The 26,169-nt window shown below is 39.9% G+C and overlaps 1 protein-coding gene across 1 annotated transcript in view; it reads left to right on the top strand.

Moving 5' to 3' along the window:
• Window positions 1-26,169, top strand: part of col4a1 (collagen, type IV, alpha 1) — a 47,142-nt gene that overhangs the window by 5,668 nt on the left and 15,305 nt on the right. The window contains exons 2-25 of the mRNA XM_028590685.1: window positions 14,952-15,005; window positions 16,760-16,849; window positions 17,016-17,060; window positions 17,196-17,240; window positions 17,474-17,536; window positions 17,624-17,677; window positions 18,009-18,035; window positions 18,139-18,213; window positions 18,397-18,459; window positions 18,843-18,878; window positions 19,011-19,049; window positions 19,849-19,941; window positions 20,094-20,129; window positions 20,247-20,306; window positions 20,409-20,444; window positions 20,579-20,623; window positions 20,734-20,766; window positions 23,794-23,854; window positions 23,995-24,030; window positions 24,127-24,273; window positions 24,494-24,577; window positions 24,721-24,804; window positions 25,503-25,573; window positions 25,689-25,880. Of these exons, the coding sequence (XP_028446486.1) occupies window positions 14,952-15,005; window positions 16,760-16,849; window positions 17,016-17,060; window positions 17,196-17,240; window positions 17,474-17,536; window positions 17,624-17,677; window positions 18,009-18,035; window positions 18,139-18,213; window positions 18,397-18,459; window positions 18,843-18,878; window positions 19,011-19,049; window positions 19,849-19,941; window positions 20,094-20,129; window positions 20,247-20,306; window positions 20,409-20,444; window positions 20,579-20,623; window positions 20,734-20,766; window positions 23,794-23,854; window positions 23,995-24,030; window positions 24,127-24,273; window positions 24,494-24,577; window positions 24,721-24,804; window positions 25,503-25,573; window positions 25,689-25,880 (1,569 nt within the window). The remainder of the gene's footprint in view (window positions 1-14,951; window positions 15,006-16,759; window positions 16,850-17,015; window positions 17,061-17,195; window positions 17,241-17,473; window positions 17,537-17,623; window positions 17,678-18,008; window positions 18,036-18,138; window positions 18,214-18,396; window positions 18,460-18,842; window positions 18,879-19,010; window positions 19,050-19,848; window positions 19,942-20,093; window positions 20,130-20,246; window positions 20,307-20,408; window positions 20,445-20,578; window positions 20,624-20,733; window positions 20,767-23,793; window positions 23,855-23,994; window positions 24,031-24,126; window positions 24,274-24,493; window positions 24,578-24,720; window positions 24,805-25,502; window positions 25,574-25,688; window positions 25,881-26,169) is intronic.

The raw sequence follows: 26,169 nt of genomic DNA on the forward strand, positions 1-26,169 counted from the left end.
TGCAGATAACAGGTTAACGCGTGATTTATGCTTCTGTGTTAAATCAAAAAAAATTTAACTACATGTCGCGGCGACGTACATCGCTCGGCTGTGGCTTGATAGAGGTGCATTTTCCCCTACTCATTTCCTGGTTCTTTTCCATAAACAACATGAAATCAAGGAGAGGGTTAACTTTTCCTTCTACAGCTTTCCGACCGTGGTCAGAAAGCACAGGGGAGACACTTTGTTTCTCCCACAATGCCTCTAGAGTTGCTACTCGCTCCAAAACTAATCCCTGTCTCTCTCACTTGCTCTACCACACACTCCCCACGCACACACACATGCCGGCCCTGCTATTCTGTTAAAGAGATCGACGCACACACCAACGCACAAGAATGAGCTTCAATTGTCAATGGTTGTTGGTTAAATTGTTTCTCTTATCGCCTGAATGTTGAGTGTGATAGTTAAATACATTATTACAATGTCTGTCAACTTTCGTTTTAAATTTAGTAGAATGTATCTCTAATTTAATGCTCAAGCTGTGGCATTTTTACTGTCCCGCCAAAACCTCTGTATCCAAAAAGAAAAACGTTCACCTTTTTTCTCTCTAACTTCTTCCCTTTGATTTCCCTTCAATCCAGCCTACTGTAATCTAAGTAGTTCAATCAAAGAGCTAAAGAAACATAAGTACTAAGGTCAGGAGGACATTTGGGAAAATTTGAGGTCATGGGTTTAGACATGACACAGTTGGACAGGTTCATACCGGTTTGAATCATGCATAGATTATCTCCCCACAAATTAGGAGCATTCTCAGAAGAAGAAGAAAATTAGGCATCACACGCTACACAGTGTTGTTATGATTGTCTTGCCAGAGGGAGACACACACCTACAGATGCCTCTCTCTTACACACACTTATCTGACTCTTTTGAGCGTGCAGATGAGAGAGCAAGGGATGGGTTAGTTTAGCGTGTGGAGTGTGTATCTGATGGAGTTAGTAATAGCAGATTGAACCAGGATGAAAACGGGGGAAGATGGATGCTGCCAGTGCTAGAGAAAGAGAGACATTTACAGTCAGACCACATGATATTACAGATAACACAGGCACATGCTTCATATTAGTCCCATTAAAAGTTAACTGATTAATGCTTTTGCCAGAATGTGGCATATGTGGTCTGTGGCACCTTTCAACAAGTCTGAGCATTAGTTGAATGGAGGCATTTCTTATTTTTATCAGCTGAACATGACAATGATGTCTGAACTGGTGAAATCTGGTTTTAACTCTGTCTTTGTCTTATAACCCTCACTGCAGACAGCACATGTTCCTGCACACTCTTAACTGAGCTAGGTTTACTCTGTAGTACTGGACTGTTATGGCACTACATTTACATAGGGGCATTGATAGAAATAGCAGAGCTGACTGTAATTCGGAGGACCTAGGAGTGCCTGTGTATCCATACCTAGAGCTTTGAACCTCTTTCCTGGAAGAACAGATGCTTTATCCATCTTCTCCTTATGTTTGCTGCTGGCGGTTGGGCTCGGTCGACTTGCTGGACAATCAGAATTGCTCATTCATGTAGCTGTTATTCTGCCAAAGTATTCCGGAAAAAGGGCTTAATCAGATAACTTTGAGTAGGAAATAAGCTCAGTCAGTTACATCCTGTGGTTCACATCAGGAGAAGAGGAGATATGCTATTCTGTCAATGCATAGCTGAGTCTATAGGGGTAGATTAAGACATTTTTAACTGATATGAGAGCAGATCTGTTGTCAGTGTCCGGTATCTCTAAGGCCTAAGGACGGGGAAATCTTTTAGTTACAGTCTCCATATGTCCAGACGGAAGTTATGTAATGGTGATGGAGGAGATAAGGCTCAATACAAAAACAGGAGAACAATAGAGAGCAGCGCCGTCTATTGGATAGTTATCATGGTATGATAACGGGGGGTAAAGAGCTCCATTATCCATTAGTTTGTTGCAGACTTGGAAGTGTAATGCAGGGATAAAGGCTCTCTTTCTCTGGTCCTTGGAATTTCCTCTCATTCTCACACTACTTCTTACTGCTGTAGTGTTGCCTCAATTATGTGTTTCTGATGTCAATAGTGAGGGGTAATTTCCTCATTGGGAACAAACAACACCAACATATGTTGAGCATGCACAAATAGAAAAGCCTTTGTTAAAAAGGATGTGAAATAGAGCTTCCATGCACACACACTTCCTGTATATGCATACTCCCTGATGGATGCATTGTGTCTCCCTGTATAACAGGGATGGTAATGCTTCTTTGTATAAATTACTAACTCAAATCCCAGATGGTTTCTATGTAACATTTGTGTGTGTGTGTGATTTTATTTTAAGAGAGAGCGATAAACTTGGTTTTCTTTTTCAGTTTTAATTTTTATGGGATGGCAAAGTTGGTCAGTCGGTCCAGACTAAACTATCTCAACTCTGTCGAGTTGGATTGTCATGAAAATCTGTACTTTCATTTGTGTTCACCAGAGGATGAATCTTAATGTGGTGCTTCTCTAAGTAACACAAGTGAGCTGGGGGTAGAAATGGGAGTGTGAGAATATCCCAGGTTGGATGTATTTGGTTGGTATAAAGTCACAGAGGTCATCCCTTGTCCTCCCGTGCTGACGCTATTCCCAGATACCAGAGCACTTTTGAGAGAGGCGCGAGGCTGACCCAACCCCTTCTTGTCTTTGTGAGCATAAAAGGCAAGAAAGAGGCCTTCCTCCGTAGAGAAAGAATGGCTTCCTAAATCCCACATCCTGTGACACAGTGCTGCACATTCACAGAGCAACAGGCAGAGATGAAGTCTTCAGAGCTCTGCAGCCGCTTCACATGAACTGAATTGGCCCTTTCTCAGAGAAAACCAACGTCTTAACAGAGTAATTGTTGCTTGCTCTCCCCCCGTCTCTCTCTGTTTCCACCACCCCCTGACCATGTTCTCCCTCTTACTGCCTCAATACCAGATTTGTTAGCAGAGAAAAAGTGCAAACTGTTTAAGATTATTGTCAGATTTTATTTTAAGGGCACAGGCATCCAAAACTGATACAGCTGCAAACAAGATGAAGTGCACAGCTACAGAGCTTTCAATTTGATATTTTAGTACTTGTGCTGCTTTTGTTACTGTAAGAGTGTAGAGGAATTTTTACTGTGTAGAACAATAACTGCCCAGGCCGGTGATGTGTGGGCATGTGAACAGAGCCCTGCACACAAACTAAAGAGCCCATCTCCCACTGGCTGAGACAACATAACTGTAGTAAGATAAATCCCACATTTAGCTCGCCAGATTTCTAACTTCTCACACTTGTGTTTTCTATGAGAGAGACACAGCATCTCCTGTATTTGAGTACTAAAAGTTTCTTTTATCAACAAAGAGCCGGCTAGAGTGCAAAATTGCAATCGCCTGTTCTTGGGTGTTAAGTAGTTAGAGCCGGAAAGTCCCCTCAAAGGCCAAAGGATTAGTAGCAGTCTTGCTTAATTTGTTAACAAGGTAACATTTCATTCACATGATCATAAACACTCAGACACTGAAGAAGAGCGGAGTTATCAAGATGACCCTTATATTGAAAGCTCTGTTTGAATGTCTAAATCCCTCTCATGGCCTGGCCAGAGGTTACAGGATGAGCCTGTGAGGGTAATTTGTTACTGGTCAAGATGGGATGCAGATGGGCAAGCTGATTAAGAGAGGTCAGGGACCTTTGTAATCTAAGGCAGGATTATTGTACAGGATTTGTTAGAAGCAGGGAATTTGCCTAAATGCAGTTGAGTGAAAGGGTGCCAATTGTGTTTGGTGTTGGTCATGATAACTAAAGCATTGCAATGAAATCTAATGATAGTATATATTAGTCAATTAGAAATTAGTCAAGTCTCGGTCTATAAATATTTGGGTGTCATGATAGACGACAATCTCTCATGGACTTCTCATATAGATTTTATCTGCAAAAAAATACAAGAGCGTGTTTATGTTCTTCGTAGATTGAGATCTTTTGGAGCTAGCAATCAAATCATCTCTGTGTTTTTCACATCAGTAATTCAGAGTATGATGCTTTACTGTAGTACTGCTTGGCTAAGTAGCCTCTCAGTTAAAAATAAAACAAAGCTATTAAATCAGATTAAAATTTGCGCAAAGATTATAGGACTACCTGTAGTGCACTCCTTTCAGGAGGCTCACAATAACAGCATGCTTAGACTAGCCAAAATTATTTCAAATGACTCTTTACATGTCTTGCACAGTGAATATCAGCTTCTGCCTTCAAACAGACGCTTTAGAGTTCATTCTTTTAATCAGATTAGACTTAAAAACTCCTTCATACATCAATCTATCCTATTGCTAAACCGGTTACATTAAACTCAGTGCAATATTTATTTCAGGGATATACATCTCCAAGACTTTGTCTGTGTGTATGTTTATGTCATGTACTGTTGTTATATGTTTTTTCTGTTTCCTTATTTTGGAGTCTATGTAGTCTGTGGTAATGTCTCATGTATGTTTGTTGGTGTTATTAATCTCATGAATGTTTGGATGTATGTGTATGTCCTCATTAGGATGTATGTGTATGTCATTTACTGTTTTTGGATGTATGTCTACGTGCTCATCTTAAACAAGCTACCCAGGGATGTACAAAGAATTTCAGCCTTTGGCTGACAATAAAGTTGTATCGTATCGTATCGTATCGTATATACACTACCGGTCAAAAGTTTTAGAACACCCCAATTTTTCCAGGTTTTTATTGAAATTCATGCAGTTCAATGTCTTATTGTACTCTGAAATGAAATAATAGAACAAATGAACAATTTAAGTTAAAAAAAGAAATCATGGAATAAATTTATAAACCAAAATGTATTCTACATTTTTGACTCATCAAAGTAGTCCCCTTTGGCAGATATAACAGCTGAACACACTCGTGGCATTCTTTCTACAATGGAAATCAAATATTCTTCAGAAAGTTCTTCCCAACTCTGTTGCAGAAGTTCTCATAAATGTGTGGCACTTGTAGGTTGCTTTGCTTTCACTTTTCTGTCCAGTTCATCCCAAACCAGCTCAATGGGGTTTAAGTCTGGTGACTGTGCTGGCCACTCCATTTTTTAATCTTACCATCTTGTTCTTTTTTCCTAAGGTAGTTCTGGCATAGCTTGGACTTATGTTTTGGGTCATTATCTTGCTGTAGGATGAACCCCTGACCAACTAGGTGCATACCAGAGGGTACTGCATGGCACTGCAAAATGCTGTGGTAGCTGTTTTGGTTCAGGGTGCCTTTCACTCTGTACAAATCACCGCTCCTGGATCCAGCAAAACAGCCCCAGACCATCACGCTTCCTCCTCCATGTTTGACAGTTGATGTCACACACTGAGGAACCATCCTTTTGCCTACTCAACGGCGTACAAAAATCCTGCGTGTGAACCAAAGATTTCAAATGTTGATTCATCAGTCCATAGCACCTTCTTCCAGTCTTCAGTAGTCCATTGACGATGTTTCTTGGCCCAGGCGAGCCTCTTTTTCTTATTCTGACGTCTTAGCAAGGCTTTCTTGCTGCAACTCGACTTATCAAACCTGCAGCTCCAAGTCTTCTCTTTACAGTTGAAACTGAGACTTGCTTATTACGACCACTATTAAGCTGTGCTTGAAGCGGTTGTCCTGTGAGCCGCCTATCACGCGAGCTGTTGACTCTCAGAAACTTGTCTTCTGATTCTGTTGTGGCTTTGGGTCTGCCGGGCCTCTTCCTGTCAGAGTTTCCCCCAGTTTCTAAATGCCTTTTGATGGTGAAGAATAGTGTACTCACTGACACCTTGACTTTCTTTGCAATTTCTCGGTAGGAAAGACCAACATTCTTAAGTGTTATGATGGTCTGTCTCTCTTCCATTGTTAATTGCCTTTTTCCCGCCATTTTTATAGCAACACACTACTTTCTGCAGTACAATACTGTTCAAATAATGCTCACGAGGGTACGGTACCACAGTGTGTTCCAACAATACTTTTATACAAACAGAGGGGGTTGTAAGTAATCCAGACAAGTTGGAACACCTGTGGGAATTGATAGCACCAACTTTCAAAGCTTGATCAACCTCCATTGCTGCAGAACAGCTTTACGTTGTTAACCCATTTCTTGTTCCCTGAAAAAGGCCTTTTCTGAAATGTACATTATTTTTCAGTTTTGGATAACTTAGACTTTTTTTTTAACATCAGGCAGTTCACCACTTACTTTTGTACCATTTCAAGCTATTCATTGGACTTGAACTGCTAAACTTTCAATAAAAAACTAATAAAATTGGGGTGTTCTAAAACTTTTGATCAGTAGTGTATATATATTGTCTCATTGAATAAGTGGACTCTTTAGGGCTATTTTGCTTCAGTCTAATCCAAACAACAGTATCCTGATTTTCACACATCTTGTTTTCTTATCATGTACAGTGAGTGATCAACAGTCAGCAGTTTTCTGGAGTCCTATCCACTAGCTGGAGTTGTCCCACTAGCTCTTGAAGATCAGCCAATTCCAGGGTTTTCATATTACCACACACAGTACAAGTGTATATATATATATACACACACACACACACACACACACACACGTTCCAACCAGCAAGGCCTGAGAAATTGTCTACAACAATTTTCCCATTTGTTAAGTTAATTTTGTATGTGAGACTTCCTGGTTGGACTGTTGACACGGCTGTCTGTTCTGCTAAAGAGGAACTGTACAGTGTTCTTGCTTCATGTTGCATGTCTGCTGACATGTTCAACTACTTCTGCAGTCCCAGAGGATGAGCTTTGTTTGCAGTTCTGTCCACAGTCGGCCACTGAATTATAATAGACTTGTGCCCATTTTAGGTCTCTGAGTTTGTTGAGCTGAAGTCAAGCGTAGACCTGCATGACGTTGATAAGTGGGTGATATAATTGTTGTTTCTTTTGGTAGGGATGCCATTTTCTTAACTTTTAGACCCTACCACTTACAGCTGTTCTGGTCTCCTGGCCCCAAATTTGATGACAGGCAACATTAACCTGGTCATGCATGAGCAGACTGGCCATTGACTAGTGTGTTTATTCATTAACTTTTGTGTGTGTGTGTGTGTGTGTGTGTGTGTGTACGTCCCTATACATTTAGTGTAAGCATCATTTCATGTATTTTACAATTTTAGCTTTTCCCAGGGGATAAAAGTTTGATCTCACAAAGCTTTTATGTTATTTATTGTTATTGTTGATTGTACATCCATTGTATGTGTGTTTCTGCTCATGTGAATTTTTGTGCAGGCATGATTTGGGCCTGTGTGTGTGTAAACAGCTCTCTGCAGATGCATCTGCTTTTGGTTACAGAAGCCTTGAATTATTTCTGAGGTTTAGATTAAAACCTGCTGCCTGCAGCCTAAACAACATGTTTTACATCAAGTTGGTCTCAGCAAATGAGTGCTACAGGAATTCTTAAATAAAGGAAACAGAAAACATACCCCTGTTTTATTGCAGAATGTACGTGTTATATGTTTCTAGGTAGGACTCTCAACTTGGCCTTTGGTTTCTCTGGAGTATTAACGTGTAACCACTGTGTGTGTCTATCGTTTGTAATGACAAATGAGACAACACCCTATCTCTTTTAGACATTTTGAGCAGTCAAGTGGCATATTTGTTTATGGACATTTTGGGAAATACACTTATTTAATCCCTCCATTAATTTACTTTAATGTTAAATGGTGTGTTCTTATACCATTTTATGCACTGAAAACAAGAGAATATGAAATATGTTCAGAGAATCAAGCACAGGAGTGGTTAACATAATAAAAATGGTTTGACTTAACTTGATATCTATCTTGGCATTTAAAAAAAAAAGTTTCACATCATATCATTCCAGTTTGTGCATGTGCAGCTCACACAGACACACACACTCATGCTGTTTACAGAGCAAGTTGCGCCAGGAGACTTGTCTTCCAAGTATGGCAGTCAGACAGAAAGTTCCCCTCCTCCACTTCTATTCTCTCATCCCAGCCTCTCAGTACCAGAGAAGGCCAGGAATGTCAGAGCAGCACAGTTGAACCCAGCACAGTCTGAAATAACTTATCTATCCTCCTCCACTCATCTTTTATTATTTTAGATTTTTTTTTTCTGTTAACCTCTCTCCTGTTTCAGTGAGTGTAGCTGAGGGTTGTCATGGGAACAGCATAGTTATGGTCAGTAGCACCTGTGATCTCATTGACCGTGAAGCAAAACCACAAGTAAAAACCTCAAACCACAAAAAGCTGGAGTGGAGTGAGTAAACAGTGCTGAGACACCGATCTCATAGTTTTTATGACATCAGAATCAGCTGAGCATAGTAGCAGCACAGCTAGTGGAGGTGTGTGTTTTCTAGTGTGAGCACATGTGCTTGTGTATATGTTGCTACATTTATTATAAGGCATGTATTGTTTATAACGCTGTGTGCTCCTTAACTGTCTCATTTAGTGTTGCTTAATGAGCCTTGCTGCCAAGTGAGATCCCTTCTGACGTTTATGGAGTAAACCTATCCTGATTGTCTTCATATGGGAGCCATGGGCACGTCTTTACGGGGTAACTTACACAGGTTAGACATCTTAGAACTACGCCACTGTGGTAAAGGGACACCGGAAACTCACTTCAACACACTGAAAGAAAAAGGTATGCTATACAACTCTACGTGTTGTTTTAGTTGGACTCACTGAGTCCACAAAAGAACCCAGATGTTTATGTGAAAGTTCATGGATATGTAATTTTAACAACCTTGCACAACAGTTTGCGGGATGCAAAGCCAAAATCTCATCAGATGTCATTAAGAGTAAATAGATCTGCCAACTTGAAATGTACCCAAACCACCGTACGCCTAAAATATGGAACAAAATGTAAACACAAAACTAAGTGATGCAACAATATGGCTAACTTGTGTACTTGGTTTGGAGTACACATGGTTGAGGAGTCTTGTGACAATTTACGGAGACAGTTTCATTCTCTTGCTTTACACCAAGGCTAAACTGAGTCACAGGGACTGTGTAAACCTTCAAGATTTTTTGGCTTTTGCTGATACTAACCGATGCGAGAAATTCAGGCAGCAATTTCCCTCTAAGGTGCCCTTTAGATACCTCAAAGGAAGACATTCTGTGACTAACAATATGGTTGCACTGGTGGTTGCATGAAACTCGGAATTCCTAAAAGTTATTGGGGGTAGAACCCCACAACAAACATTAACATACTATGGCCCTCTTAATAGCTAGCTATCTTCACTATAGTCGCTAACTTTGTCTGCTGTTTGGTGCTGGATGTGTAGATTAAAGTGAATTTATCAGAGTTTTATTTTATCAGCACCAAAACTTTCTTGGAGTTCACACTAGACTCTTGTTAAGCTGCCAGTATACTCCATCAGACCTGTGAAAAGAACATGTAAGCTCAACAAACCTCCAGAATACAAAGTAAAAATGCACAACTGCATGGTTATCTGGTTTCCCCCTCAGTGAAACCCATATCAGTGTGGAAGGAAGGCTCTTGTCACAGCAGAGGAGATAAACTGAGACGGTATTCTCCAGTCAAATCATTTTCTCTGGCTACATAGATTTTCACATTACTGGGTCAGTAAATGTACATGTGTTTTGTTTTCTGAAAACAATAACAAAAACAACAGCATTCTGCAAGAACTTGTTTCCTGATAACAGCTGTCAGAACGTTTGTGCATAACTCTGGCCTAGGATGTCAGCTTCATAACTTTACGTCATGCGAAAAAAGTGGCTGCTGCCTATGGTCTTACCGCGTGTGTGTGTGTGTGTGTGTGTGTGTGTGTGTGTGTGTGTGTGTGTGTGTGTGTGTTGAGGTTGTTTTTGTGTGTCTTGAGTTGTAGGAATTCATTTAATCCAATTCATACAGTAAGTAGCATAATTGCGACGCTTTGACTGAATCTCATGATGCTTGTCTGATAACCATTACTGTATGTTAGGAAGTCATCTAAATGTCAGGTTTTAATAGGTGTTTAATTTGTTTGTGTGTGTGTGTGTGTGTGTGTGTGTGTGAACAAGAGGGGATGTGAAATGACATATGACATATCCTCCCACACTTCTTGTGCTCAGCCCCTCCAGGAGACCCTGGGGGGTCAGCAGTGGTGGGAGGTTATGGCAGGAATGTACCGGGAATGTGATGTCGTTTTAAGAAAAGTCTATAGATGACACTGAACAGATGTTTATGTGATCTTCAGTTTCCCTTAACATGGTAGGAAAGAGGCATCCAGCTGTCAACGCGGACCACTTCAGTGATGGGAATGTGTCTACCCCCATGTGGTTAAAATCAGTACTGCGGCAGTACTGTTCTTAAAACGTGTACAAAATGTATACAGCATTGCAGCATGTTCATATTTGTGAAAATGTGGGCGCCTGGGTAGCTCACCTAGTAGAGCAGACGCCCATATAGAGAGGTTTACTCCTTAATGAGCAGCCACAGGTTCGACTCTGACCTGCGGCCCTTTGCTGCATGTCATTCCCCCTCTCTCTTCCCTTTCAAGTCTAAAGGCCTAAAATGGCCAAAAAATAATCTTAAAAAAAAAGAAATATCTGTGAAAATATTTTTAGTGTTTTACACAAGATGAAAGAGTTGAATCTTAGGAAATATTCAAGCACACTTGTCGTGTTTGGAGGTTGGCTGCCATACACAAAGGATGGATTTGCCCACTTTGGCAAGAAGAACAGAGGCAGTGAGTCATGCAGCAACAGTGAGCTGAAGGACAAACTGAATGACTTCTGCTGCAGAGAAAGCAACCCTATTTGTAAGATTAGGAAAATCCAGTTGCTTTTTCTATCCATTGTTTATCCTTTGAACAAAATGTAGTTAGGATGCCTCAAGTCTCGAACAAGATGTTTCATGAGAACTGTGAGGTCAGGAATATACATTGATTCTGGGTGGTTAAGACATGGTACTGTATTGATTGGTTGTGGAAAAGTTAGGAAATTCTTTTCCCTGAAGGCCCCGGTAATTTACACCAATTAGGGTTTTAACCTTTCAACCTACAGTACTGAATTGATTCTAAGTAACCATAAGGCAACAACTGCAGAAAAGAATGTGTGATTGTTGCAAATCAAGCAGCCTAAGCTGGTAAAAAATGAAAATTCATTCTTAACCTTGGAAACAGATGACAAAACAATTTCAAACTGCATCACACGATCTTCCTCAGCATATGGAGTATGCCTAGTTGTCATGGAAATGCTAATGTTAATATATAAATATCTATTCAACTCCATCTGCAGAGAAAGATTGTGTGATATTATTAAAAGTTCCAGAACAGCTACTACAAGCCATAAAAGTTATTCTATAACAGGCTGTGTTGCCTCCGCCACCATGGGGCTGCACTTGCTATTGTTCCTTTTAGGATCCAGTTATGCACCAGCTCTACACACTCACCCTTGGTTTACATTAAGAGTGGTTGTGTTAATGTCAGGATCTTTGGACCGACCTCTCTCGCTGGTTGAGGCCTGTCATCTCATTACTCGTCACTTCCTCTCTCCTGAGCTCATCTCAGTGCTGGATGTATGTATCTAATGATGTCAGACATATCGTGCAAGTGTTGTTGTAACCTCGTACCTTTTGAGATGAAGACTGAACTGATGTAACCTCCAGCACCTCTGACACATAACACCAAGCACTGAGATTACATTGGTCTTCATTATAAAGGCCTGTGAACGTGACTCTGTGTACCATGCCATAAATCTCTGTCTCTTTAACACCCACACCCTCCTTCTCTTCTTCTGTTGGCATTATGCTTCTATTTCAGATTCTCTCTAAGCAAACTCTAAAGCTTGTGTTTCCCTGCCAGCTCCAGCCACAGTAAACAATCACAAACACACTGTCATATACACGTAATTATGATATGGCACTGTTTTGCGCAGCGCCCAGGAAACGTAAACACTCTGCCAGCCCAGCACATGTCATATTGATTTTTCACAGTTTGGAGACATCCAGACCTGCCATCCAGACTAGGAATGACATAAACACTTGTCTAGAGACACGTGAGGCTGTCTGCCGCAGAGCTTTACTGGATCTGATACAGTTTTCTCCAGAGCTCAGTGACTCACCAGCCACTGTATATTCACTGTAGACATTAACACTCATCACTGCAGAATCTCAGGCTTCTGCTCAGTCTCTTTGCTCTGTGGAAGATCATGCAGTTTGGGGAGAACAAAATCATCTTTATCTCTTCATTTTCTTACAATCTGACGCTGCAGCAGACTCTCACACGTGCACACCCTGTACTGTGCTGGTGGACTGTACCACAATGTTAAAATACTCCATTATGAGTAAAGATATACAGCATTAAAATAGTTTTAAATAAAAGTACTTCAAGTATCCTAACTAAAAATATTTGTCATGCACAATATGTTATTATAGTTTATATTACATTATTGTATTTTTATTACTGATGCACTAAAGTATTAGCTGCATTTTGATGTTGGAGTCAAGGAGGAGCTAATTAGCTATTTTCTTTACTGTTGGATAGTTTAAAACAACTAGTGCAGTGCCCGTTGAAAATGTGCCTGTTTGGAACAGGCAATTATTTGGCCTGATGTATTGCTGCTTGTAGAATTCATCAAAACCAAATTGTAGCCTACCCCAAAATTACTTACAGAAGGACCCCAAACCACTTCAAATGCAACTCCCCTGTATACCCTACTACTAACTTACTGATTTACCTGACAGAGAACGTTGCAGATTCAGAATTTAATCACAAAATATCACAATGAAAATGTGGAGTAATCACCACTGTACTTTCTTTTTATCTCAGGCTTGTATGTGAACTGGTAATCATCCTCCATGACGTAGGCCTTTAGAAATGGTATTTATGCTAGATAATCAGACCTCTCATCATCCGACGCATCCAGGGATCTGTATGATAAGGTCCTCCTATGTTCCCTTTTTCCTGCAAAGCCCACTCCTTCACTCCATGGTTGCAAGACTCATTAGCAAGATGCTCTTTTTGTGCAGTTGGGTCTTTGTTCCTTCTCTCCCATCTGGTGTTTGGGTTTATGGCGGTGCATAAAGCATGTAGAAAGAAAACAAACGTGGGAAATCAGGAAACACTACTTTGATCTACCTGCAGAATACTGAGCTGTTTGGAGATTCAGCAGTAGACATCACAGGGACGTGGCTTTTCATCACACACCAGCGCACATAGCATCTTCATCATCGTGCGTGTCGGTTTGAGGCTTGGGTCATGCCCTCCAACATGCAGGAATGTCTGCTCGACTAAGTTGCGCCTTAAAGAGGATGGAAAAAACTGCAGACTGAGAAAAAGAATCAGGCACAGAGAGCAACAGATGGTTGAGGCAATACTTAAGCAATGCTTAATGCGAGCAGCTGTCATTTACTATACATGAGTGGTGCTGACATATGCAAGTTTGTTCCCTCATTGCATTAGGGTGCCTGAAATCCCTTGGTGAATTGTCAAAAAATAATAAAAATAATTGTGTTAATTCAGTACCAGGAGCTCTTATTGCTGTGTGGCTTTGCCATAATAAAACACACATGTGCTTCATTCTGAGAGTTAATTTCCCTTTTCCTCTGTTTGTCTCATGACACTAATCTGATCTGAAGCAGGTGTTCCTAAAGTTTTCTTTTAGTGGCATAACAGAAATGAATCCTGTGAAAAAAAAAAAAAAACTTTACCAGAAGTAGAGAGGTGAGATGGATTGGGTTTAAGGTGTTTGAGAGAGCAGGAATAGGAAATGTAGCAGGCCACACATGTGTTATATTCTGCAAATAGAGGAGAACAAGTGCACTTGGACAGGGTGGAGGCAGTCAGAGCTGAAGGTCCTGAGAGTGAGGTCTGTTTTTTGTAGTTTCCCAGGATTTTAGAGCTACATATTGATTCAGTTATTTTGTATGTTGGAGAGGATTGCATGTAAGAAGGAAAAGGGGGAATATGTTTAAGACTTGGACAGGATATTGAGTTATAGAAAATGCAGAATTAAGAATTACTTATGTATGATGAGAAGGAAAGAAAGTTGGGAACGGATCACGATGAATGGTGATGGAGCCATTTATTTAGTGTGTGTGTGTGAGTGAGTGTGTGTGTGTGTGTGTGTGTGTGTGTGTGTGTGTGTGTGTGTGTGTGTGTGTGTGTGAGAGAACGAGAGGCAGACAGAGAGAAATATGTGTAGTGGCAGTGTAGCTGTGCACTCTCTGCCCAAGCCTGCAAAAGCCTGTCCAAAGCCCTGACAGGCTTTTGGCTGGACGCCTCGCACGTGATAGCAACAGCTGGATGATGGCGGGAAAAGGAGGAGAGAGAGAGAGCCAGGGCAGTGCAGGCTAGTTCCCATGCTTCATCCTCTGGAGACCCCAGAGGAGAGGAAGCAGGGTGGGGTGGGGGGCGGGAGGGGGCTGAAAGGGCTGAGACCAGCTGCATCGATGTTCTGCCTGCATGTAGTTCTACAAAGCTAACCAGCGACCCTCGATGTGGTTATAAAGTAACCTGATTACAGAAAATAAAACCTTTCTTCATTGTCAATCATCAATAAAATTAAAGCTGCTATAGTTTATTTTTTAAATTAACTACAGATCAAATCACTAAGTGTATGTAAATGGGGTTGCTTGTAGTGACAAACCCACAGAGATATATCAAACCCAACTCTGTTTAAGATGCACCTCAGGACATCCATATACAATATTTTATTTATAAATTTTCATCTGTGAGATAGATCAGCAGACTTCCATGAAAACACTACAGAAGTCTGTCTGGCTGCTCACTGCTGTGATTTACAGTGTCAGTGGGGATATTCAGCCATCTGACATAGGCAGGACCCTAACGTGCTATAAAAGAATGAAGAGTTTGTAGCACGGTTTACACATCTGATGGCTGACATCAAATGATATTATACCATCCAGCTGGCTCTGTTCTTCTCCCTAGGTTTATTTTCAGTTTTGTCAAAAACAAACCTATGCTCTTTCTATTGTTTTTTCTTCCAAGTGATGGATCATTTATTTTTATGTTTTTTCTTCATCCTCAGGGCTGTGGGACATCATGTGGAAAATGTGACTGCAGTGGTGTGAAAGGAGCAAAGGTGAGATTTTCATTTGTCACTGCCAATCAATCCTTGTGCATTTTTTGTCACTTAGTTGATATCATTCTGACATATTAGTTTGCAGTTGATGCAAAGTGCTTTTTAAGTTCACAGCAGCCCGAAGCAGCCGTGACAGTGCTTCCTATGTTCTGACTATATGGGGACAGCTCAGTGGGACAGACTGGAGCTGGGCCTGGGTGGAAAAGCAGTGGATGGGGCTCAGTCACGGAGCAGAGACCAGGACGGGAACAAAGATCAGTTTGAATTAGAGCATGTCCGGACATACAGCTGGGCTGAAGGCCTTATTCCCATCAGAGGGAGGCTCTCAGATACAGATGTACAAGCGGTGGGGACACTAGCCATGAACTGGCCATGAGCCTTTGAGCTGTCAGCACTTGAGCATGAATGTTAATCACTGACCTGAAACATGAAAAGTTGGTATTCACTGACTGGGGCAAAGGTGGTTTTGCTGTACCTACATTTTTTGTCTTTAAAGAAGCTTGCCTAGACACTTTTCTTTGTTTTATTGCAGTTAAAGATAAAACAATTATTGTATACAATACACATTATTCTTATTGTCAACAGATCACTATAAAAGACCAAAACCAACAATACATTCATCATTGAGTATTGCCTTTGTAGCCAAAGCCTGATATATCTTATTCAATCAGAAACAAGTAAGGAAAATAATGATTCTGTTTTGGCTTCCTACTTTCTTCTTATAATTCTTATTATTTTTGTACCACTTGAGCACTTTAAGAATAAAATAAAGAGAACATCACTTTTTGGGTAACCTGTAACAAGGGGTCACAAATAGATATTGCTTTTTTATGTTGTCACAAGCTAAGAATGTAAAGTTGATTTATTTTTCACTGCAACCTAACCCCAGTATGTTACACATCACTCTTGGCAGCTCAGAGAGGATTGTGGAGATTACTGGAGCATGATTCTTCTTCACGACGCACTGCTGCCATCTAGTGGCAGATAGTGGAAACAACATTCAGTCAGTTTTCGGTCACTGCAAAGGATACAGTTGTTTTTTTTTTAACATTGTGCATAAACAACATTAAAAACAATAATCATATCATATGTGTCTTCATTATGAAGTAAAATGCAATTAAGTCAATATTTAAATCAAACTTATGTGTTTATGATTGGCTGTTTTGGCACTGGCTTGACCCATGTGTACTTTATGTAAAATTGAAGAGCAGAAGAAAAAAAATTGAATATTATTTTGGAAGTTTGCTTTAATAATCACTATACAAACAAGAACATTTATAAAAAATAACTGACAAATCATATTTTGTTTTCCAATTAAATTACATTTTTACAATGATGAAGTACGACATCATAAGCTCTAGGTAAAATTATCCCAATTGACCTAAATGGGTAAAATACAAATTTTTGAATGCATTTAATGGCCCCAAAAGTGTCTGAACTGATTCTCCCAGGAACCAACTTGAATCCATTATAGATTATTTAGTAATACTACATCAACAGATACACATACATATACATATACAGTAACTCAGTCTTTGAGTAAGTACTGAATGGGATTGTGACTGTTACTGTTTCCAATTTAATTTACTTTGGGTATCAAACCCATGTCTGATACATTTATAAAATCAAAAAATTTATTGAAATCTGTTTTGAAAACGGTTTCAGCATTTGTGGCTAAAATTGTTCCTTCTAATCTCAGCTAATATACATATTTGTATCCTTGTATCATTAACCTGGCGGTCTGTGCTTCACAGGGTGAGCGTGGATTTCCTGGTCTTCAAGGTAATATGGGATTTCCAGGGATGCAGGGACCTGAAGGGCCTCCAGGACCAATGGGCCCCACGGTCAGCACACACATTCAAATTAATAACTGTAAATAACCTAATCTGACTTCATTTTGTCCCCCTGTCCACACATGTGGCATTGTGAACAGATTGTATACCCATAGATCAACTATTAGGATTAATGTTTCTCTATTACGATGATCATGATGTCAGTTGTTTCTTTTAGGGAGGTCTGGGTGAACCTGGAGCTCCTGGACTGAAAGGAGTGCGGGTAAGTAACTAACCATCATAATTATGATATAAAGAAAAATATGATATATGACACAGACTTCTATTCCACAAATGATTGATTATGCTGTGGTATTGTCATGACATTTTTAATGCTGATATGTTTGTGATCTTTCAGGGTCCTCCTGGTCTGCCAGGTTTCCCAGGAAACCCGGGACTACCAGTAAGTTCCTTTTGATTTATCTCACATCCTGCAACAAACCAGTAAATTCCCCATAACAATACAAATATTGTCTAACATGCAATCATCCACTTAAAAGTAATACCCTCTAAATAACACGTTTTTAGAGGATGTGGATACACTGACAGTGTAGAATGGCCAAGAAGGTACAGAGACTTGTCACTGTGTAACTGCAAATTGTCTCAAATTGTCTATTTGTGCACTATTGCTCTTAGGGCATCAATGGAAATGACGGCCCACCAGGTTCGCCAGGTATCCCAGGATGCAATGGGACTAAAGTAAGCCACTCCTGAAAGTTCTACTGTGTTTTGAAGCAGATTTGTTCACAATTTGTGTCTTCTGACTGTGCTGTGTGTGTGTTTCAGGGAGATAGAGGAAGGGATGGCACTCCTGGTTTTGACGGTCTTCAAGGACCTCCTGTAAGCAACCGTGACTCCCATGACAACCAACACCCCCCTACTCACCAGCACACTTTTCAGTTATTGCTACAGTCCTGTGGAAAAATATAGAAAGCATCAGCATTTCAATAAAAGCTGCCTTGTTTTTATAGTGACTGACATACCTTTTTGGGAATGGCTCGGTTGGTTTTGAGCAGCTCATCTCAGCACATACTGTATATGCCGCATTGAAACATCACAACAATAATAAGATTGCTGCATGACATCTACTTTAACTGAACCGTATCTCAAATGCAAATATTCATCCTGCCAGAATATGTCTTGATATGTTACTGCTGTCCTCTCTTCTCAGGGCATCGCAGGACTTCCTGGAATGAAGGTCAGCTGAAATTTATGAAGTGTTGACATTTTATATGTAAATAATTTTTTATTTAAGTCTGATGTGTTCTAGCAAACCATTTATTTCCGTTTGTGTCGTACAGGGTGACCCTGGTGGTGTGATTGGAATTGTTCCCCTGAAAGGAGACAAAGGATTCCCTGGAACACCTGGATTACCTGTACGTTGTGTGTGTGTGTGTGTGTGTGTGTGTGTGTGTGTGTGTGTGTGTGTGTGTGTGTGTGTGTGTGTGTTTGTGTGTGAGTGTGTGTGTGTGTGTCGAAAGAAGAGGAGACTGGGACAATATTATTCAAATTTTCATGCATAAATCCAATTTCTTCCAACATGCATCTTTCTCTCCCAGGGATTGAGTGGAATTCCTGGACCTATTGGACCTCCAGGGCCTCGAGGCTATCAAGGACCAAAAGTGAGTTACTTCTACAGTAATGGACTTTTTATCATCCTACAGAGTCAGTGATAAACCTTATGAGCTCTGGAATATTGGTTATACAGAGACATATGATTATAATTAAATATAACACCAATGTGTTCTGAAAAGAGCACACATTAAAAAGTATAATGTGTGTAGATTTTTACACCTTACAGATTCTGTTGGATGATTTATTTATCAGTTAGATAGAGTACTGGCATTATCAGTTTGTATTCTTTTTTAGGAATGTTTTAATTGTTTTTAACAGCTCTTTAATGTTTTTTTTTGTAAATCACTTTGAATTGCGGTGTAGCTGAAATGTGCTATACAAATAAAGCTGCATTGCCTTGCCTTTGACTAATGGAATAACCGTTTGACAGGGTGATCCTGGGCCCCCTGGCCTCCCTGGAGAGAAGGTAAGACTAATCACATACAAAGATTTTACAATTGTAAAACAAAATCCACCATTCTCTGGCTTCATCACCCAGCCGAGATCTCATAGGAATGTTTTACTTACTTTTTGTTACTTTATGTTATCTTCCCTGCAGGGTGACAAGCTGGCCTTTGTGAGTGAGAAAGGAGACAAGGTGAGAATTTTTCTTTTTTACATACAAACTTTGTATTTCTGCATTGTAAATTCATACTGTAGCGAGGTAGTGGGAGCGGAGCACTTTACACTTTCTTACCATTTGTGTTTTAGGTACCAACTAATTGCATTTTAAACAAAGTTTTGATATTATCTTGAAACAGAAGAGTATGAATACCAGCATTGGTTTCTGATAATTACTTAAATTTCAATTTCCTGGAAATGTCTAGTGATTGTGAAGGTATTACACTGATATTAGAAGGAGCGTAGTTATACACTCTTCATATGTAGATGCAAGGCTTTTGCAAAGCAGCCTTAATGAAAAGAGACACGCTTGCACGCTGACTTCAAACCATACATTTATTTAAATGGACAATATTTGAATCCCATTTGGATCTTATTTTTATGAATTTGATCAATAACCTGATTATTTTGATGTTAAGCATTTTTTTCTTCATTATGTTTATTACCTTATAACTAAAATAACTAAAATAACTCAGAAACATTTTTTGTTTTGTTTACTTCTTCCTACTCCTTTTTGAACATGGAAAACCTTATTTGATATCAAGATATGTTTGCTGAGTATTTTGTATTTGTTGGTTGTAAGAGGTATGATAATTTTATTAAGGTACACTTACTCATAACTCGAATCTGAAAAATTCACCAAATTTGGAGACACTTGGTTTTAACTGGATGATTTGCTTTTTGAATTTAAGTTTGTGACTAATTGTTAACACATCGTTCTTATTAAAATGTATTTAGTTGTGGCTGTTGATGTGATCATTGCTGTCTCCCTGCAGGGTGACCGAGGATTTAATGGCCCACCTGGCCCTCCTGGACTTCCAATGGGAGTGGAAGGATCACAAATCACAGTGCACGTACCTGGACCAAAGGTACTCGCTCAGCTCTTTAAAAATTTAACAGAAATTGTGCTATTTTTGTGTATAAATAAATAAATCAGAATGGCTAAATGTCTGTTTATATGTAAAAGACAACTTGGATTCTGTGTTATTTCCTGAATGTGTTTGTATTTTTGTCCCTAAAGGGTGACAATGGACTTCCAGGAGACAAAGGAGACAAAGTTAGTATTTTGCTTTCAAATGTTTAGGTGTATGACTAACGTTACTGTGCACACAGGCTGTTTGTTATATGCTATTTCAACTTTCAACTTTTTTGAGACACTTGATTTCCTTTGCAGGGCCAGTGCATCCTGCATCAAGCTGGTGTCAAAGGTGAACCCGGCCCGTCAGGACATAGAGTAAGTGGCAAAAATAAGTCTCTATGAGATGGTATAATGGAATAACAAATGAAGAAAGAACTTCAATCAAAATAATCAAAATGAGTGCTTCTATAATTTTAGGGTAAACCTGGAAAGGATGGAGAAGACGGGCTGAAGGTAACATTAACTTACTGTATTATCATCCTACTGTACTCTACTGCCCAACTGTTGTTTGCTTTTATATTATGATATATATACATATATATATACATATATATATATCACTAAAGTACATACATACTTTCATACAGGGAGAAAAAGGCTTCCCTGGATCTTACGGACACACCGGTTCCCAGGTAAATAATACACCTTTTATTTACTCTGCACACATTCAAGGCTTTAATCAGAAACTTCAGTTATCTTGGAGGAGTTATGGTAAAACAGACTCAACTCTGTCTTGTTTCAGGGTGAAAAGGGAGAAAGAGGACCACCAGGTCACGTAAGTGATCTATCTTCTGCATCTTTTCCATCAGCTACAAAGAGGTTGGATCCTTAAAACTACCAGCAGATGTCACCACATATTCATTCAGTTACAATAATAGACTTTAGCAGTTTATGGTTAAAGAGTGAGAGCATGTTAAAGGGGCAATCCACGGATTTTACCACTGTCTTCTATGACTAGTCTGAAAAAATGGCATCAATTGAGTCAGGCCTGTAGCTTCCATTAACGTCACCAAGGTCATGTTCTTGGTATTGATTCTTGAGATCTTCTTTTGTCTCAACAATCTTGAGACACACACACAATTTACATATGGTGTGTTTTAGGGGTGTCACGATTATTTATTTTGTTTAAGATTATTTTTTGGGGCTTTTCTGCATTTAATTTTGACAGGACAGCTAGGTGAGAAAGGGGAGAGAGAGGGGGAAGACATGCAGGAAATCGTCACAGGTCAGATTGGAACCCTGGACCTCTGCGTCGAGGCATAAACCTCTCAGTATATGTGCGCCTGCTCTACCCACTGAGCCAACCCAGCCAAGGGGGGTCACAAGTTTGATTCTAAATTAAAAAAAAATAGAAATGAGCTTTCAATTTTGACCATACAATTAGGCATGATCTGGGATTGTCCAAGTACATTTTAAATAAATGATTTAATAATGACTTTATCATCAATCAATCAATCATTCAATGTATTTGTTACGTGAAATCATGTAAAATCTAATTGCCGTGAAAACCAAATGGTCTTTTGCCGGAAAAACACACCAAGCAGCGTCAATGTGTGCCGGTGGCGAGCTTCCATGCAGCGTCTATGTAAAGCTGCGGTGGCTGCTCCGAGCTCAGCGAGCCAATGCGGCCCAACTAAAAGTTGGGGATAGTTTAACCAGAGAATTTCTAATAAGGGGATAAGTTCCACTCTCGGGATACTTCCGGCTTCTGAACTGGTTGCAGTTCCACTCTGGTTCCATATGAGGGTGCTCACAGGTGAGTGCAGAATGAATGGTGGTCTATGGAGTTATACCCCTCAAAATCCACTTTTCTCAGGATATAATTGTCTAGTAATTGTGTGTTGCATTCAAAAGGGGAGGCTAAGAAAATACACACTGCTGGGTGTTAAGTGTTTTTTTTGTTCTAAAAAGCCTTTTAAAATGTCAATGACGTCATACACATCATACGGCCAGAGATACTGCTTTACGGCAAGATCTGAGTCACTTCCTTTTTTTTCTTGAGGCGCAGACAATACAGCTGACAGGTTAGGCTCTCCCTGTCAATACACGTGCTAGAAAGAGGTTTGCTAATGTTTTAAAGACCACGCCAAAATATTCACTCTGACATTCTGGTTCTGCTTTGGATGCCATCAAGCGGGATCTCTGGTCGTAATCAGTCCTTCACTGACTAATCAGCATTCATTAGCAGAATGCTAGCGTGTTAGGGGCAACAACGACTCACCCTGTAAGAAATCAAAAGGACATAAGTACTCGTTCATTCAACTTCCGACCTATAATCCATGTTGAATTTGCAAAGACTACAATCAAATCTGAGATTACTCAACGACAATCAAGCGAAAGAGACAAATTAAGTAACGAAGTACAAATACTTCGTTACTGTACTCAAGTAGACCTTTCAGATATTTTTATTTCACTATTTATTTTTGTACCAACTTTTTACTTTTACTTTTACATTATTAACATGAATACCAGTACTTTCTACTCGGTGGTTTGGCGGGCCGACATTATCGGCTGATATGAAACATTTTCCAAACTATCGGTATCGACATTTATAATGGCCAATAAATGAATATTAAAAAATAAAATAAAAATGGACGAAACACCCTTCAACCATGTTATGAGTGTTGGTGTTGCATAGTTTGGCAACACTTGTGTTTAACCCTTTCAGTTTGTATTTTTATACATTTGATTTATCAGAAGAACTTTAATATATTTTGATGTTCCTCTGTTCTGTTGTGACAATAAAACAAACAAGTTGATTTTTAAACTGCATTATCATATTATTTTAGTGAGGACTCATAAATTACTACAAATAGCTAATGTTAGGGAAATCAGTTTATGTTTTGTTACATTTCTGGATTTTTAAAAAAATATATATCGCCGATATATCGGAATATCGGATTTTGAAATCACCAAATATTTGTATCGATATCTGCCTTAAAAATCCTTTATCGGTAGGGCTCTTAGCATTTAGTTAAGTAACCCAAGTAACGTTAAGGTTAGCGAGCATTCAGTTAATTTGAAAATAATCTAATACTAGCTGATACAATATCTGCATGTATAGCTTTATATTAAAAATGAATTCAGTAACTTGATTTAATGTAACTGTAGTAACGTTAACGTTACTCAAGGCCAATCTTTTTCGAGACCACTTAAGTTAACGATAACGTTACTTGGTCTTGTCTCAAATCAATTTTATTTTGGACTAATGTTAGCGTTAATGTCTCAAACCTCTCAGATGTAAGTTAGAGGATTCATGTTTGAATTCTCACAGAATCACAATTGAGTTCATATCTTGCTACTCAGTCAGAATCTTATTAACCTGGAGTCCCAGTCTCTGTCATAATAATCATATGTGATGTTTTAGACCTATTGGCAGACATCCATTTAAAATGTAGGCAATGGCATATAAAGATCCTTTTTTTCATGTCCACTGAAGTTTCTCAGCTTGCACTCTAGTAACATTTGTGTGATCCAGGTAGCTTTGCATTACATGCATGGTGTACTCACCTGCAATCAATATGGAAGTCACACTTGAAAGAAGTGTTGGAAAAAGTAAATGACAGTTTGTTGGGCATAAAACCAGTCTAACAATGGCATAGCCATCAGTGCTGAAAAAAACAATGTTTAAATAAATCGAATCGTGAGCTTAAAATTGAAAATCAAATCAATCGTGGGATTTGGAGAATCGTGACACCCTTTGTGTGTATTTTATGGCTTTTAGACTTAACATTTTCAGCCAAAAATAATAGATTCAATTTACACAAAAATGGACATGCACTTTGTAATTATATCATTTTAGGGTAGTGGTTCCCCTGGTGCTCCCGGTCCTCGTGGTCTCCCAGGGTTAAATGGAGAAAAAGGTAAAGTGAAGCCATAGTATGCACCCAAATGTTCATATGCATATGCAGACATGCACATACATATAAAAACCTTTGTACTTTGGAAACATTCTCATGACATCATGTTTTTCTTTCCTTTTTAATTTCCTCTTAATCCATAGGTTTTCCTGGTCCTCAGGGAGAGGCAGGTCCGCCAGGTACAATAACACAATATTTACTGGCTTAGCATATGTCAGTTAGACACAAGCTAAGCTGAATAGCACACAAACTGGCTTCCTTGTGTTGCTTTTCAGGACGGCACATTGAAGGGCCTCGAGGAGAGACGGGTCAGAAGGGAAATGTTGGGGAGAAAGGAGACAGTGGTTTAGAAGGAGAGTCTCTCGTTGGGCCTCCGGGACAACCAGGAAACACTGGACCACCTGGACCACCTGGACCACCGAGTATGCCTTATCTTCTCACTGAATTACAATCATTTTAATAATTGACAACCATTGACGTGTACATAAAATGTGTATCTACAAGTGAATGTTTTAATAACATAACGTCTGTATGTGTGTGTTGTGTGTGTTGTGTTGTGTGTGTGTGTGTGTTGTGTGTTGTAATGGTGTGGTGTGTGTGTGTGTGTGTGTGTGTGTGTGTGTGTGTGTGTGCTATGACAAGTTGATCCTAATGAATGTGACATTGAGAAAGGAGCTCCTGGCCCACCTGGACCTCCAGGGTTACAAGGGGAATTGGGACAGAAGGGTAAGAACGTGGACCATTAATGCTGATCAGTATGAGGCATCAATAAATGAATCCTTAAAAGTTCTATGTTTCCATTTTTGAGATGTAGCTGCACTACACGTTAAGGACATTTACATAGATGATGTTTCTGTGCCTCTTTTCAGGTGACAGAGGTGACACCTGTGTTCAATGTGAAGGCTTCGGCCCACCTGGATTACCTGGCCCCCAAGGCCCTAAAGGAGATCGAGGTGAGTGAACAGTGGTCGCATTCAAATGAAATACTGGTGTCTAGCCACACCAGTTTTTTCCCTAGCTTTGTGGAAGACTTAAGTGCGTGTATGTGGCGAGGGGTTAAATTAGGCTTCCTCCCTCAAGAAAATGTGATGTTTTTCCAAAAAAAAGAAGCAATTTCCCCATACAGTTTGTGTCTTTTTGTGGGATTTCTCTTTTTGGTCATTTTAGTTTTCTTTGGGTTTTTTTTGGGTCTCTGTGGTCATTTGGCTTCTCTTTGTTGTCGCTTTGTGTCCCTTTGTGGTAGTTTTGAGTTTTAGACCGGTATTATCTCCATGTCTGTCTAAAACGTTGGAAAAGCTAGAGCAGATAATAAATAACTAACACTCCAAAAGCTTAAAGAAAAAAAACTTGCTAAAAAAAAGTCCAGCTACAATCATTCAATCTGAGAAAAGTCTCTTAGTTTCATTTATTCTTAGGGCTTAGGTGCTGCCCAAAACGGCTTGGGTGCTGCACCTAAATCTTATAATGGCAGGGAAAGCCCTGCACACAACCAGTAGGGCTAAAAATTAAATATGTGAGTATTTCGTTGGCCTTCTGACCAAAGCTGTTCACAGTTGTCATTCCACCCCTTCTTCCTATGTATTTACTTGACACCCACCATGATGAATATTGATGAGCTATTTATGTGTAATTGTCCATTTTCTCCTGGTAGGACCTCCTGGGCTAGTAGGGGGGAAGGGAGAAAAGGGTGGATTTGGCCCTCCTGGACAACCTGGTAGACCTGTGAGTAGAATAATGTCTGAAACACTTGGGACAAGATCTGAGCTCAATGTTTTCACAGTTTATCCATCATTTCATTGAGGAAAATGAATGATACATGTTTTCAACCTGTGTGCAGGGTTCTGCAGGCTTCCCTGGGTTGATTGGAGCCCCTGGTGCTGTTGGTGAGCCAGGGGACATTTTCACAGGTACTGGTCTGAAGGGGGACAAAGGTCTGCCTGGTGTTCCTGGTTCGCCAGGGTCGCCAGGAAGAGATGGACAGCCAGGGAGAGATGGCCTCCCAGGTATACCTGGCTTCAAAGGAGAACCGGTAAGTGTGTGTGTGTGTGTGTGTGTGTGTGTGTGTGTGTGTGTGTGTGTGGCAGTGTTGTAGTCGAGACCACCTAAACCGAGACCAAGTCATCATCAAGACCAGAGTGTATCGAGACTGAGACTTTGAGGTTTTGAGACCAAGTCAAGACCAAGACCAAGACCAGATTAGTGTTAGACAGCCAGAGCTTCTTCTCCTGTCTCCCGCATTTGCTTTCTTGGGAGTACGTGTAAAGGGGGCAGGGAGAGGGGGATTTACGTTAACAAATTTCAAATTAGATATGAGTTAA

The sequence above is a fragment of the Perca flavescens genome, chromosome 11 (assembly GCF_004354835.1).
Source record: "Perca flavescens isolate YP-PL-M2 chromosome 11, PFLA_1.0, whole genome shotgun sequence".
Lineage (NCBI taxonomy): Eukaryota > Metazoa > Chordata > Actinopteri > Perciformes > Percidae > Perca > Perca flavescens.